The sequence below is a fragment of the Notolabrus celidotus genome, chromosome 18 (assembly GCF_009762535.1).
Source record: "Notolabrus celidotus isolate fNotCel1 chromosome 18, fNotCel1.pri, whole genome shotgun sequence".
NCBI classification, from domain to species: Eukaryota; Metazoa; Chordata; class Actinopteri; order Labriformes; family Labridae; genus Notolabrus; species Notolabrus celidotus.
In genome coordinates, this window is record NC_048289.1 from 29,851,958 (window position 1) to 29,867,101 (window position 15,144).

General features: G+C 43.3%; 1 protein-coding gene across 3 annotated transcripts in view; it reads right to left on the reverse strand.

Moving 5' to 3' along the window:
* Nucleotides 1-3,208: 3,208 nt before the first annotated feature.
* The window catches only part of LOC117829816, a 133,609-nt gene continuing 121,673 nt past the window's right edge, over nt 3,209-15,144 (reverse strand). For all 3 annotated transcript variants that reach the window (XM_034707511.1, XM_034707510.1, XM_034707509.1), the window contains 4 exons: nt 13,739-13,896; nt 11,263-11,407; nt 8,396-8,539; nt 3,209-8,307 (listed from right to left, as the gene is read on the reverse strand). In XM_034707511.1, coding sequence (XP_034563402.1) covers nt 8,032-8,307; nt 8,396-8,539; nt 11,263-11,407; nt 13,739-13,896 — 723 coding nt within the window. In that variant the 3' untranslated portion in view covers nt 3,209-8,031. The remainder of the gene's footprint in view (nt 8,308-8,395; nt 8,540-11,262; nt 11,408-13,738; nt 13,897-15,144) is intronic.

A 15,144-nucleotide genomic window follows, 5' to 3' on the forward strand; every position in this document is an offset into this window, starting at 1 on the left:
CTTTGCAGATAAAACAACAACTCATTTTAAGATTTTGGGGGCTTGTTTATCTCTCTGGTTTATCACCTCTTTCTTACCAACTCTCTGTAAATGTTTGAGAATCAAGGAAATGTATTGCTGTCATTTTGAAAGTGGCAAGGCAACTTTATTTGTATAGTGCATTTCACACACGAGGGCAACTCAATGAGCTTTACATTAAAACATTAAAAGCATTGGAAACATTCAGACAAGCACAAAAGAGCACAATTAAAATGCATTTTAAAAAAGTTAAAATAATCTAAGATAGGAAGGCAGTGGTAAATAAAAAGGTCTTAATCTTTGATTTAAAAGAGGTGAGAGTTGGAGCAGACCTGCAGCTTTCAGGGAGCTTGTTCCAGATATGTGGTGCATAATGACTAAACCCTGCTTCACCATGTTTCGTTCTGACTCTTGGGACTGAAAGCAGACCAGTACCTGATGACCTCAGAGGTCCAGGTGGTTCATACAGTAGCAGCAGATCAGCCTAAACCATTCAGGGCTTTATAAACCATCAGCAGGATTTTAAAGTCTATTCTCTGACAGACAGGAAGCCAGTGTAGAGATCAAAGAACTGGAGTGATGTGGTCTACTTTGTTGGTCCTTGTTAGGACTTGAGCAGCAGCATTCTGTATGAGCTGCAGCCGTCTGATGGACTTTTTAGGGAGTCCTGTAAAGACCCCGTTACAGTAGTCTAGTCTGCTAAAGATAAATGCATGGACGAGTTTTTCTGCATCCTGCTGAGACATGAGTCCTTTAATCCTTGATATATTCTGAAGGTGATAGTAGGCTGACTTTGTAATGGTCTTAATGTGGCTGCTGAAATGAAGGTCTGAGTCTAAGACTACACCAAGGTTTCTGGATTGGTTTGTACATTTCATCTGTGCAGATTGAAGCAGAGCAGTAACCTTTAACCTTTCTTCCTCCAAAAACAATCATTTCAGTTTTTTCTTTAACTGAAGAAAATTCTGGCTCGTCCAGTCATTGATTTGTTCAATGCATTTATTCGGCATTTGTATGGGACTATAATCCCCTGGTGATATGGTGATGTAAATGTGTGTCATCTGCATAGCTGTGGTATTTTAGTTTGTTTTCACATTCTTGCCTGATATAGGATTTAAGCTACTCAACACCATCAGGGATGCTGTGTGTGGATGTAGCGATAGACTGTGATTTCCACTAAAGAGTTATGTCTGTTTTTAATGCAGTGACTTCCACTACAGAGTCATTTCTGTTTTTAATGCAGTGACTTCCACTACAGAGTCATTTCTGTTTTTAATGCAGTGACTTCCACTACAGAGTCATGTCTGTTTATAATGCAGTGACTTCCACTACAGAGTCCTGTCTGTTTTTAATGCAGTGACTTCCACTACAGAGCCATGTCTGTGTTTAATGCAGTGACTTCCACTACAGTCATGTCTGTTTTTAATGCAGTGACTTCCACTACAGAGTCATGTCTGTGTTTAATGCAGTGACTTCCACTACAGAGTCATGTCTGTTTTTAATGCAGTGACTTCCACTACAGTCATGTCTGTTTATAATGCAGTGACTTCCACTACAGAGTCATGTCTGTTTTTAATGCAGTGACTTCCACTACAGAGTCATGTCTGTGTTTAATGCAGTGACTTCCACTACAGTCATGTCTGTTTATAATGCAGTGACTTCAACTACAGAGTCATGTCTGTGTTTAATGCAGTGACTTCCACTACAGAGTCATGTCTGTTTTTAATGCAGTGACTTCCACTACAGAGTCATGTCTGTGTTTAATGCAGTGACTTCCACTACAGAGTCATGTCTGTGTTTAATGCAGTGACTTCCACTACAGAGTCATGTCTGTGTTTAATGCAGTGACTTCCACTACAGAGTCATGTCTGTTTTTAATGCAGTGACTTCCACTACAGAGTCATATCTGTTTTTAATGCAGTGACTTCCACTACAGAGTCATGTCTGTGTTTAATGCAGTGACTTCCACTACAGAGTCATGTCTATGTTTAATGCAGTGACTTCCACTACAGAGTCATGTCTGTTTTTAATGCAGTGACTTCCATTACAGAGTCATGTCTGTTCATAATGCAGTGACTTCCACTACAGAGTCATGTCTGTTCATAATTCAGTGACTTCCACTACAGAGTCATGTCTGTTTTTAATGCAGTGACTTCCACTACAGAGTCATGTCTGTGTTTAATGCAGTGACTTCCACTACAGAGTCATATCTGTTTTTAATGCAGTGACTTCCACTACAGAGTCATGTCTGTTTTTAATGCAGTGACTTCCACTACAGTCATGTCTGTTTTTAATGCAGTGACTTCCACTACAGAGTCATGTCTGTTTTTAATGCAGTGACTTCCACTACAGAGTTATGTCTGTTTTTAATGCAGTGACTTCCACTACAGAGTCATGTCTGTTTTTAATGCAGTGACTTCCACTACAGAGTCATGTCTGTGTTTAATGCAGTGACTTCCACTACAGAGTCATGTCTGTTTTTAATGCAGTGACTTCCACTACAGAGTCATGTCTGTTTATAATGCAGTGACTTCCACTACAGTCATGTCTGTTTATAATGCAGTGACTTCCACTACAGAGTCATGTCTGTTTTTAATGCAGTGACTTCCACTACAGTCATGTCTGTTTATAATGCAGTGACTTCCACTACAGAGTCATGTCTGTTTTTAATGCAGTGACTTCCACTACAGAGTCATGTCGGTTTTTAACGCAGTGACTTCCACTACAGAGTCATGTCTGTGTTTAATGCAGTGACTTCCACTACAGAGTCATGTCTGTTTTTAATGCAGTGACTTCCACTACAGAGTCATGTCTGTTTATAATGCAGTGACTTCCACTACAGAGTCATGTCTTTTTTTAATGCAGTGACTTCCACTACAGAGTCATGTCTGTTTTTAATGCAGTGACTTCCACTACAGTCATGTCTGTTTATAATGCAGTGACTTCCACTACAGAGTCATGTCTGTTTTTAATGCAGTGACTTCCACTACAGAGTCATGTCTGTCTTTAATGCAGTGATTGACTCAGGAGCTTTAATGTTGCATCTGGTTGAAATGAAGCAAAGCCAATCGACAGAGTGAGGCAAAAGTAACAATGAAGTTTAGTGGACCACAGGTACCTTTAAGGATTTAGTTTATTTCTCCCGTCTTCCAGTAAACGTGACATTCAACACAAAATGTCTTGACACAGGTAACCTTCAAAAACACTTTTATTTTCATCTTCTGCCTCTCAAAGTGAGCGGCTCACAAACAACATTTCCTTGGTGAGTTTTAAACAAGGCAGTGACACATGTAGCTCACTGTGCGTGTAGCATAAAATGAACATTGCCTCACTGAACCTGCACCAGTCTAAAAAACACTGAGACGGATCAGATCAGACCTCTACGTGTAAAAAGATTCGTTTGAGCTGGCTCGATTCTCTAAAACAACAACAGCATACGACAGCGTTAAATATATCCACTTCCTTCGTTCACATTGAGAGAAATCAAAACAAAAACAACAAAAATGACCATGAGCTCAAGGACAGGAAAAAAATGTTGACCTATTTTATATATTAACCCTTCATTTAATACTTTAACCATAATATAAATGAACGCAGGCCGTAATATCTCATGCTTTATTTACATTCAGAAATGAGGTGGACAGAACAGTTTGTCCAGACGGCTGCAGACATGCACTGCGGCTTTAACGGAGGTAAATCCTGCAGCCGTGAACGCACACAGAACCACAGGGTGACTTTCACATGAGCATCGCACAGCCGTCACCAGGGGAACCAGACATTTTCATGCTAACCGATGCTGTGGAGATCCTGCAGCTGCTCTTTGATGTAAGGGAGTGGAGACAACACATGGAAGGGGGAGGAGGGGAGGGGAGGACCTTGGAGACTCTGTCAAGGTGGAGCTGCCTCCCTTTCTATAAGACATCCATCCATACTGTACAGAGAGTATGGAGCCTGCGCCCAAAATACCCGTCACATGCTGTCGGGTCAGGTTGTTGCACTATTTGGAGGTGAATTGAAAACTATGAAACTATAGAGGAATAGTTTTGTCGTAAAATGTCAAAAGAAAACTGTTCAGTCAGTTTTAATGACGGACAAAAACAACAAATCCTTGAATCTAAGTCGCTGAAAGCAACAAAAATGTGACTATAAGGAATCAATAATGTCAGCGACAGTTACAACAGGATTCTATTTTAGTCTCCAGGTAAATAAACATCACTTTTGAGATCCTCCTTCTTAACTGCAGTGTGATTTAAACCCCGAGAAAGCCAATGAGAATTCCTGCTGTGAGGACCCTTCAGTGTGTTGATTTTGGCGCCCCCTGTGGGCAAAGATGTGCATCTCATCCTAAACATCCTAAGGTTTTTTTTTTTTCTCACAAAAATCTCATCCTGTTTTCTTTTTAATCTTTCTTCACTGACTGTGAAGCCCAAATAGTTATAACTCCCCCTACTGGCTGGCTGCAATATCACCTATAAGCCCCGCCTCCTCCATGTTGACAGATGGGGCAAGGATCAAACTTTAAAATGAAATTATACATCAAACACATTCTTCCTACTCGTGGTTTCTCCAGATTAATTTTGGTCTTATCGTGCTAATTCATGCTAAATATTCTGGGAAGTTTTGCTAAGTTAGATATTTGATGTGATTGATTGACAGCTCTGTGAACCAATGAGAGCTCCTGCAGCGTTCTTTTCCAGATTGGCGGGAAAAACGTGTTTCAAGGAAACGTGTTATTGTTCGTAAAAAGGGGGGCGACATCAGCCCACCAGCTTCTGTGCAAGCGTTAGCTCCACTAGCGTGATATGTCAGCGAGGTTAAGGTGTCACATGTCACAGTGGGAGGAGCATGGAGGCGTGGTATCCAGGTTAAAGCTCCTTTGAGAAGTTTTTTACTGGTTGTAAAACAGATTAAAATTCAAACGTCTGCCTCTTTACTAGCTACGAGAGCAAACCACATCATCAGCATGAAGAGCGACAATTTATTTAATGTAATTATTAATGCCTGAAATCGCTGTGAGGGGGTAGGCGTCAAATTAGATGATTGACAACACTCAAGAAACAGCCTTTCTTTACATTTTGACAACAAATAGTCACACAGGATGAGATTTTTTTGTCAGAAAATGCTACTTTAGGTTGTACAGTACAAGACTAGAAAAGTGATATGACGCACATCTTTGCCTACAGGGGGCGCCAAACCAGAAGTTGCTCACAGGAGCTTTAAAAAACAGTCACTGGGTATGACTCCTGCCTCCTTCCTGTTGTTGTTTGTGGTCTTCTTTGCTTTTGTACGTCATAAAGAGGCTTCACTGTCAATTTTAACCTGCTTCACAACCAGAAAACTCCTCCTAGGAGCTTTAATGAAATAAAACCATCAAAGTTTGACTTTAATGAGTAAAAATGGCTGAAATTAATTTAATTTGTCAAGACTGGTTGTAGCTTGAGTAACAAGATCTCCATAAAGGAACATAAATGATTGTTTGGTCTGATATTTAGATTTTAATCCTGAATGAAAGTCCTCTCTGTCCCCTCAGAAGCCCCTGATTGGTGCTCCACATGAGTCTGTGTGCTCTCTGACAGTTTGGCCACATTATACACGGCAGAATCAAACATTAGTTACAAACACAGAGCTATAATGAAAAGTCACATGACCAGGATGTCAGCTATGGCAATGATGTATCCATAATCTTTCCTAGCAGTGGAGTTGAAGGAGAAGAACGACAGGAAGGAGGGTGCAGATGAGTTCAGCTGCAGGGGATGATTATTTTCATGAAGAACAATCATTTGTTTGGCAAAAACACCAGAAAGAAGTGAAAAAATGGCAGTATAAATGTCTTTGAATTGCTATTTTTGTGTCTCATTAACAGTCCCAAACCTTAAGATTTTCTGGTTTAACATCACGTACGACGAGAGATGGAGAGAAACGCTCTGATTGATTGGCTTCTGCAGGCAGGACGTGATCCAGAGGCAGCCTGAAGATTACATGACCCCCCTTCTCAAAAATTAACAAAGCCCACATTCAAAGGATGAAGAAACAACATGGAACAGTCACAGCATGCACACGCCAACACACACATACAGCAACACACACACACATGAAAACACACACACTCACACATTGACATCCAGAGTTAATAATACAAACAGCTCTTGTCTGGTTTAGCCCTGCAGTTTCCATCCCCCGGCCTCAGCTGAGCGGGCGATGCCATGCATATTCACTGCAGGTGCAGCAGGTGTGATTATGGCTGAAAAAACTGAACAGCTCCCCCTGCTGGTCAGACACTGGCGCTGCAGCTGTTCAAGGTGTTAAAGCCTGAGTAGAGGATGGCTATACATCGATGATGCTATGAGGTGTGTATGGCTACCAAAATCTGTGACGCCCCTCGTCTACGTTCTTTTTCTTCTTCATGCGTTTCCACAGTTTCAAACCTGATCCCTTTAAAGTCATGCTAGTTCACAGCGAACCATGCTCCGCCTGTGGAAAACGTTCCTCTTTTTACAGCTTCGTCCTCTGCCATCTTTTCTAATGCATCGTACTAATCTCTGATAGGTTCATACGCTTCACTTTAATACCCATAATATGCTGATCTATTAATGCCATGTAAGAAAAGAAGACATGACTCTTGTGTAGCGCGTTTTGGACTCGTACTTAATGCTTCTTCACAACAGTGTACTGAATATATTGTAAATATACTTTGTCGTCATATGTCCTACAATATAATGGTGCATTATATATATACAACATATCCTGGATGCTTACAAAGAGTATGGGTAACATAGTTCCTTTTACAATATTCATCATACACTTGACATACACAGGTGGAATAAGGTTCAACATCAACAAACGGCTGTAAAATACTGTAAAAATACTGAAAAAACAAGAACATTCAGGGTCTGCCTGGTGAGTGGGTCTAAATGAGAGGATATAGGTACAGACATGTTGGGTTTATGGCACCGGCATGAAGAGAAATGACCCCACAGAGGACGACTCTTGTCCTCAAAGCAGTAAAAGGCCTAAAAGAAGCTGTGCTGGATGCAGGCATGCGGATCACTGAGAAAACAAACTCTCAGCCAAGAAATAGAAAGAGAACAGAAGCACAACCACGGGGACAGAAGCAGAAAGAGATCGCCTGTTCAAGTAGAGCAACAAAAAAAAAAATCTCTTGATGAGATGCAGTTACATCGCTGCACATCAGGAGCAGCTTCTACTGATGTTTCTGCCTCTGACCGGCACACCACCAGCGATAGAGAGGAGAGGAGAGACCAGTCGACGCCGTCTCGTCACGTCGGTATCCTGCAGCCGCGCCCTTCAGCATCACACGTGGTGCCCAGTCTTCATACCACCGTGAGTGAAGCGGAGCAAAAGCTGTAACGTCCTGCTCCTGTGTGGAATGTGAACACACCACGGGGATGTGGTTTAAAAAAAAAGGAGCTGGAATGTAATGGCTCCATAAGACCTGGTGATGCTTTCAAGGTCCTGCAGCGCTCACACATCAAACAAACCATCAGTTGTCTAAAATGTGATGTTTTAAAATATTTGGTCCCAGAACTGAGTGGAAAAAGTCAAGATAAAGGTGGGAGAATGTTTCTGGTTGGAGAGGTGCCTTGAAAGAATGAAAGAAGAGAAACGTAAAGGATGCTGGATGTTCCTTCGTGTGTGGTGTTCAGGTTTTTGAGCACCATCTTTCTCTGTTTCACGCTGCAGATCAGTCTGCTGCTGCTGCACCCAGCGTCCGCTCTCAAAGACACCTCGTCTCTGCACGTGTGTGACCTTCCCACCTCCTGCACCAACATCCTGGCTGCTGTTTCCCTGGCAGCCCTCCTCTGGTAGACGAGAAGATTGGGGTGCCGGGTGGGGCGTTGTGGTCGGGGGAGGGCGTGGGGGTAGACCCTCACTCCTGCTCCCCCTTCAAGCAGAGCTCCAAAGCCTCCTGGATCTCAAATAAAAACCTGTGCAGGGAGACAGCCCGCCGCTGGCAGTGCAACGCTGTGCCGCTCCCGGCGCCCCCGCCCCGCCTCACTTCTTGACGGCCTGTCTGTAGCTGTGTCTCTGTCCCTCCTGTCGGGGTTTGTTGCTGCTGCAGGCGCTGGCTTTGCTGCTGGTGCCTCCGTCTCTGGTGCTGCTGGCCTGGCTGATCTGGCTGGCCTGGCTGCTGTCCTGCAGCGTGGGGCTGGAGTGAGCTCTCTGCAGGCTGTTGTCCTCCAATAACAGAGACTCAAACACAGACAAATCCTCCTCACCGCTCCGGATCTTGGCTCGCAGCAGCATCACGTAGGTCCCGTACCGTGTTTTCTGAGAGCAGGATAGAAAAACACAATCAGGACTGCAACAATGACTCCATGCTTCACTGCCTTTTTCCATCTCTGCTCTCTCTACTCACCTCAAACTCCAGATACTCATCTCGCTGGCGGTACTCTTCCAGCTCGCGACCTTTGACCTTGCGATCAGGAGGGAATGAGCGCAGCTCGGCGAGCTCAGTGGAGAGGGCTCTAAATCGAGCTTCATGTGAGCGAACCTGCTCCTCCTGTGACGCACAGAATCAACAGAGAGCATCATGAGAGAGACGAAGGAAAACACCTGATGTTCCTTTCTGATGTTCTTAATCACACTGACTCTAACTCCCACCTGTGCACCTCATCAGCACTCAGTACTCTGACTCCACCGGCCACTTTCCCTCAGATCCTCCCCAGACTGTTTAATCTGCGTAACCTGCCTGGCCTTCCTGAGTGTGCAGCCTGCTGTAAACACAGTGTTGTTCCTCTCTGGACTCCCTCTGCGTCCTTTGTTAGTTTTAAATTAAAGACATCTGCTGTGATTCGATTCAAGCTGCCTCTCTGTGCTCCCCCTGAAGGTTTAGCTGTTCTGAGCTGCAGTGCAGAGATACTGAGAGTACGGATGGTGATCGCTGATCTTTATTGATATTGATAACATTAATAAGACTCTTTATGGATCAGGGTCTTCATCGAGTCTACAATCAATACTTCTCTATTATAGGATGGAAAGACTAGAGCCATGTTTTTATTGATAAGAAATAATTCAAATTTAATGCAGAACCAGATCTGGGAGGCAGACATCCTCTCTACTTTTAAGAGTAGGCTTCAAACTTTCCTTTTTGATGAAGCTTATAGTTAGAGCTGGATCAAGCTTGGACCAGGTCTTAGTTATGCTGCTATAGGCTTAGACTGACACACTGGGATCCTGTCTATCCCTCTCTCTCCTCTCTCTGCCTGTCTCTTACTTTAACTCTTCCTGTTCCATTAAAGTTACTAACCATAGACCTTTCTGGAGTCCCTGAGCCCCCTTGTCTCGTAGGTTCCTCTCTGCCAGACTCCAGCTGCTACAACTACTACTATCCGTCTCCCCACTATCATCTCTCTCTCTCTCTCTTCATCTCCCTCTATCCCTCTCTCCAACACGGTCTCAGCAGATGTGTGTCTAACATGAGTCTGGTCCTGCTGGAGGTTTCTGCCTGTTAAAGGAAGTTTGTCCTTGCCACTGTAACTTGCTAAATGCTGCAAAGTGCTCTGCTCATGGTGGATTAAGATGAGATCAGACTGAGTCCTGTCTGTAAGATGGGACTGGATCTTATCCGGTCTTGATGTTGGGTCTTTGTTAATAATAGAACATAGAGTACGGTCTAGACCTGCTCTGTTTGGAAAGAGTCTGAGGATAACGTTTGTTGTGATAGATGATACCTTCATGGGACGTACAGTATTTCCTCAAAATGTTAAAGCTTCATAATTAATGATGTGTCCCGTTTGAGAGCTGGTTTCCTTTCTTCAACATTTTTATTGTTATTTAATACGAGGCAGATTAAAGGGACGATCTCTCTCCACATCCCTCGACTACAGGCACACCATGCACTGACTGAATGCTGTGCCACTATGCTTTTGATTGGTGTGCAACCAATCAGATGCAGGAGGAGGGCGATGACAGTGTATAGTATGAATGCTTTTAAACCAAACATCATGCAAAATCAAGCGGCAACCTTCAGCCGCGAGAATTGTAGCCAATGCAGAAGGGTTAAAACTGCAGTTCATTGAGTGTCCACTTGAGGCTGGCTCCGGAAGTACTGGAAACCACATACACACTCTGGATAGCTCATTTCTCGATCGGCTCACACTGTACGAGGGGTGATTTTTTTTCATAACGCAGCAATTTCAAAGATATTAAGATTACAAGTTTTCCAATGAGAGGCACAGTTGACTTGATTGACAGGCGGGAACACTGTAGCTGTTAGCGAGAAGGCTCAAAGCCCGCCTCTTGATAATCGCTTGATAGCAGTTATCTTGAGTTCAGCATTTCCAATATGGCTGGCGCTGCCGATTGGCTTTAAAACAGCGCTTCAGAAACAGATGGGTGAAGTCACGGATACTATGTTCATTATTTATACAGTCTATGTGTAAAATACATATATTAATTTTAGGTTCCAACATTGCTATAAATGTCTGATTTACTAAAAGCCCACATTTATTTAATCAGCTGTTTGGGAGCTGAAAGAGTCAGCTCTTGATGCCAGCCAAGCCAAGTGATCTGGATCACTAAAAAGATGAGTCACGACTCATAACATCACACGCACTTCCTCATATGATTTGCAGAGATGGGGACTTTAAGTTTTGCCGTCTATCACTTAAGCAAGGAGCAAGTTCTAAGATGAAATCAATCAGTTGTGATAAACGTGGTCTGAGCCTTGTCTTGGTTCTAAGACCAGGCCCATGATCTGCACTCCTTAAATGGAATACATCCTAATTGTTACTCCACATCGACAGCTGATCAGTATTTATATCAGGAGATGAAAAAGGGTCTTGTTGTGATAAAAGTTATGTTTGGAAACAAAGCCTCTGTCCTCCAGTGGTGGTGGCTCATATCTGTGTCTGCAGACCGTCAGACCGTTCATGACTTATTGAATTTGTTTCTTTGGGCTGTAAAAACAAACAGCTGTGACGTGTTTTCACTTTGATTTCACTCCAGATCGACACGAGGAAGGAAACACCTTCCATCACAGCCACTAGCGTCCAACAGTGATATATCACGTTTGTGTTAAGTGGAGTGTTTATTCATGAAAATTTAATTCTAATTACTCTCATTGTGCTGTGAAAAATTATGTGTCAACTCCTTTTGAAAACGGCTGCACAGAGCGGGTCGTTACTCTCGTTCTGAATGATTCGTATCAGCCTGCTCTGATGAGTTTCACAGGATTCTGGACTCTACTAAGACCAGGTTCAGCCTAAGCCCTCTTGAAGATACCTCAGTCTGTTTGGACATTGTTCCCGGCAGCAGCGGCCGGCTGAACTTCTTCTGGGAGCCGATGGCTGCTGGGAAGGGAGGAGATGAAAACATGGCAGCCACCGTGTTGATCCGTGTGATCCAGGACTGCATCTGCTCTGCGTTCCTGTGATGCATCATCCACGCCCACACAAGCATTGGCACAAACACACAAGAGAAATTACAAACACATCTTAAACACACACGGAGTACAGTAGATCCTCTCGGTGGTGCAGCGGGCTCACATCAGAAACCGAAAACACCAAAGGAGTCATTATCAGAAAAACGCAGCCCTGCTGTTGACAAAGAAATTATTTTGGAGCCAATTAATGCTTGAGAGAAAAGAGCCTGTTCTACACTAACAGAGCTATTAGGGGCCCAGGAGAAATATCAGATTGAATCAGACTGCCTCGCTCAAATCTCTAAGGAGCAACAGAGAGAGAGGAGGAGAGGGAGAGGGACATAGATGAGAAGAGGAGAGAGACAGAGAGGGGTTCAGTATCTGGGACAAATGCAAGCTGCAACTGGAGCACAGAGCCGGTCCTCATGGGGGCTGAAACATGTGGCCACTCATGTGCCACTTCCTGGATCCTGATAACACACACACGCACACCTCCACCTCACCCGCAACTATAAACACCTCGTTCAACCCACCCTGTTCGAGTGCACGCAGCATTGATTTGTGTGCTCTCTTCATGTGTTCTGCTCACTGTGTGGGCTCAGCGACGCAGCTGGATCTGCATGTTGGTTGCTGCGGTTTGGTGCTCAGGTGCCCTAGAACCCCTCTCTCATGTTATACACGACCCAGCTGAAAGATTGTACACACTGTTGTACTTCACGCATACGTGATTGTTGGACTTCCAAAACAGTGAACATGACTCTGCTGCTCTAACTCTTCCACTCCTCTGGTTTTAGGCTTTCCACCAGATGTTTGAGCCTCTCCTGGGTCCAGACCTTTGAGTCAGCAAAGTCTACCTTCATACAGGAGAGTCTGGCACAAGCAGGAGCTGAAAAGTAAAGGCAATGCAGACGCCCCAGAAACTGCAGTACCTCGACTGGCCACTTGAGGCTGGTCCTGAAAGTTAGCTTATTTCCATTGAGCCCCATGTTAAAATGCAGAATACTGCTAAAAACATGGTACAGGACTAGTGCTGGGCGATATTGAAAATGATGTTATCACGATAAAATATTTCATATCAGTCGATATCAATAAATATCAAATCATTGATTTATTTAAATATAAAGTCAGATTTTTGCTCCTGAGTGAAAGTTGAAGAAACCAGACAGTTTGTTAGCTTGTGTCTGAATTTAGTTTTCTGATGAGCTTCTTGAATCCATCATTTCTGATGGTGCGAACAGGAAGCAGGTGTTTAATGTAAGATGAGATTTTTGTGGTTTTAGTTTGTAGATTCTTATTTTTCTCAGGTTTAGCTTTTTGCATAATTGTATTTACATTTACAACAAATATACATAAAAATGCACACTGTGCATCAGTTTATAGAGTATTGTTTTGAGTCGTGCACTCCCCTTTAAGGTTACTAAGGGTTACAGGCAGAGTGATGTTGTTTCCCACAGTGCAGTGAATGCATCACGGTCGTTCAGTGTTCAGTTGTCCTACGGTCTCGGTGGACATTAAACGTGTTAGCAGCAGAGCAGAAGTTGTCTCTGTGCTCTTCCTTTACCCACATCCTGAAAGTGTCTTTAATGAAGTGTGTTAAGTTAATAGTTAACACAGAGTCGACTCAGTGTCAGACTAACGACTCTGCTTTGAGCTGAGAGGTTTTGAGTTTTCTTTAGTGTCGCTGTGGCTCGTTTCAGCGGTGTTTACATTCCACTCCGAACGTCTTTAAGCCCCGCCTACCTCTCACCCTGCAAGATGATTGGCTGTTCAATGCCGTCTTCTTCTTCTGTCTAATGTAAGGTGGCAACTAGTGTTTAAGGCTCATGAGCGCCCCCCTTTCCAGTGGTTGGCGGGGTGTAATTACAGGTTTATATACATCAAACATTTGTTATATTCATATTGAGAAAAATTATATGGTGATAATTATCGTTATCAAATTATCGCCCAGCCCTATACAGGACACAGTTTTGGCCTCTATAGCTCATTTTTCTAACATGATTAGAATGGGTTGAACTTTGTGGCTGCATTTTGGACAGGGACACTTTTATGAACGTCTAATTAATAAAAACTTTAAATTATGACAAGCCAAGAAATGCCTCACAATCTGCCACCAAAGTAACCTAATTCTCATGATGAGGAAGGTGTAGTGAAAATATCTGTCCAACAAACACTCTAGATGCCAAACCCTGAATTGGTAAGACATGTGCGGGTGCAAGGTCAGGACAAATAGTGTAGCTTGGACTGAAACCACAGGTCAGAAAAGGAAACATAGATATAAGCTGCAGACACAGTGCAGTTATCCATGCTGAACACTTAAGCTTTGAATAATGGACTCACGGTGCCTGGAAGAGGTAAACCCTCCAGTCAGCGGTCCTCAGGTAGAACACGTTGGGTCTCTTGCTGTAGTCTGAAGCCTTCATGGCCAGCGAGTGGTGGATAGACACGGCGTTCTTCAGGTCCTCCTCAGAGAGCTGTTTGTCTGGCCTGTATTCACCCTGCAGTCACAAATAATTACAAGACAGACATGAATGCTGAGATCAAAACCAAGAGATCATCACACTCATTAAAGTTGATGAGCTGAAAGCCCCTGATCTGGAAGCGTAATGTGGTGAGATGCACTCCATGTCCCGCCCACGTGAAGTCACATTTCTACGACTGCAATATTCAGTTTTCTCTTCCAGCTTCTCTGCTGGTGCAACAAATATCCTTCGCCTCTGCAATTACATCATCCATCATGCTACAAACATTATTAACTATACAATATACATTATCTACTCTACAGACGCCATGTCAAATGTTGAAATTGGGATTTTTGCAAAGGTGCAAATACAACATAAATCACATGGTGAAACTGCACATTTTTAGTTGTATGCTAAAAATGATATGACACTTTTAAATGTGATGCCCAGCCACCAAAGTTTCAAACAGTCCGAGACAGGGACACCAAAACAAAATGACTCTGTAGTGGAAGTCACTGCAGTAAAAACCGAACATGACTCTGTAGTGGAAAGTCACTGCATTAAAAACAGACATGACTCTGTAGTGGAAGTCACTGCATTAAACCACAGACATGACTCTGTAGACGGAAGTCACTGCATTAAACACAGACATGACGCTGTAGAGGAAGTCACCTGCATTAACACAGACATGACTTGTAGTGGAAGTCACTGCATTAACACAGACAGTGAACTGTAGTGCGTCACTGCATTAAACCATACATGACTCTGTAGTGGAAGTCACGTGCATTAAAACCAGACATGACTCTGTAGTGGAATTCACTGCATTAAAAACATACATGATTCTGTAGTGGAAGTCTGCATTAAAAACAGACATGACTCTGTAGTTGAAGTCACTGCATTAAAATCAGACGTGACTCTGTAGTGGAAGTCACTGCATGGGCTCAAAATCACTTCAAGAACCAAAGTCTGTGAAAAAATAAAAACTAAACCATCCAGAAAGTAAACCATATAAACATGATCCAGAAATGCCAGAGACTTCTCTGGACCTGAGCCCTTTAAGATGGACTTAGGGGAAGTGGAAAACTGTCCCGTGGTCTGATGGATCAAAATCTGACATTCTTTTTGGAAATCATGGACGCTGTGTCCTCCGATCTAAAGAGGAGAGGGACCACCCGGTTTGTTATCAGCTCACAGTTCAAAGCCAGCGTCCCTGATGGTATGGGGATCATAAGAGTCCATAGCATGGGTAGCTTCCACATCTGTGAAGGCTCCATTAATGCTGAA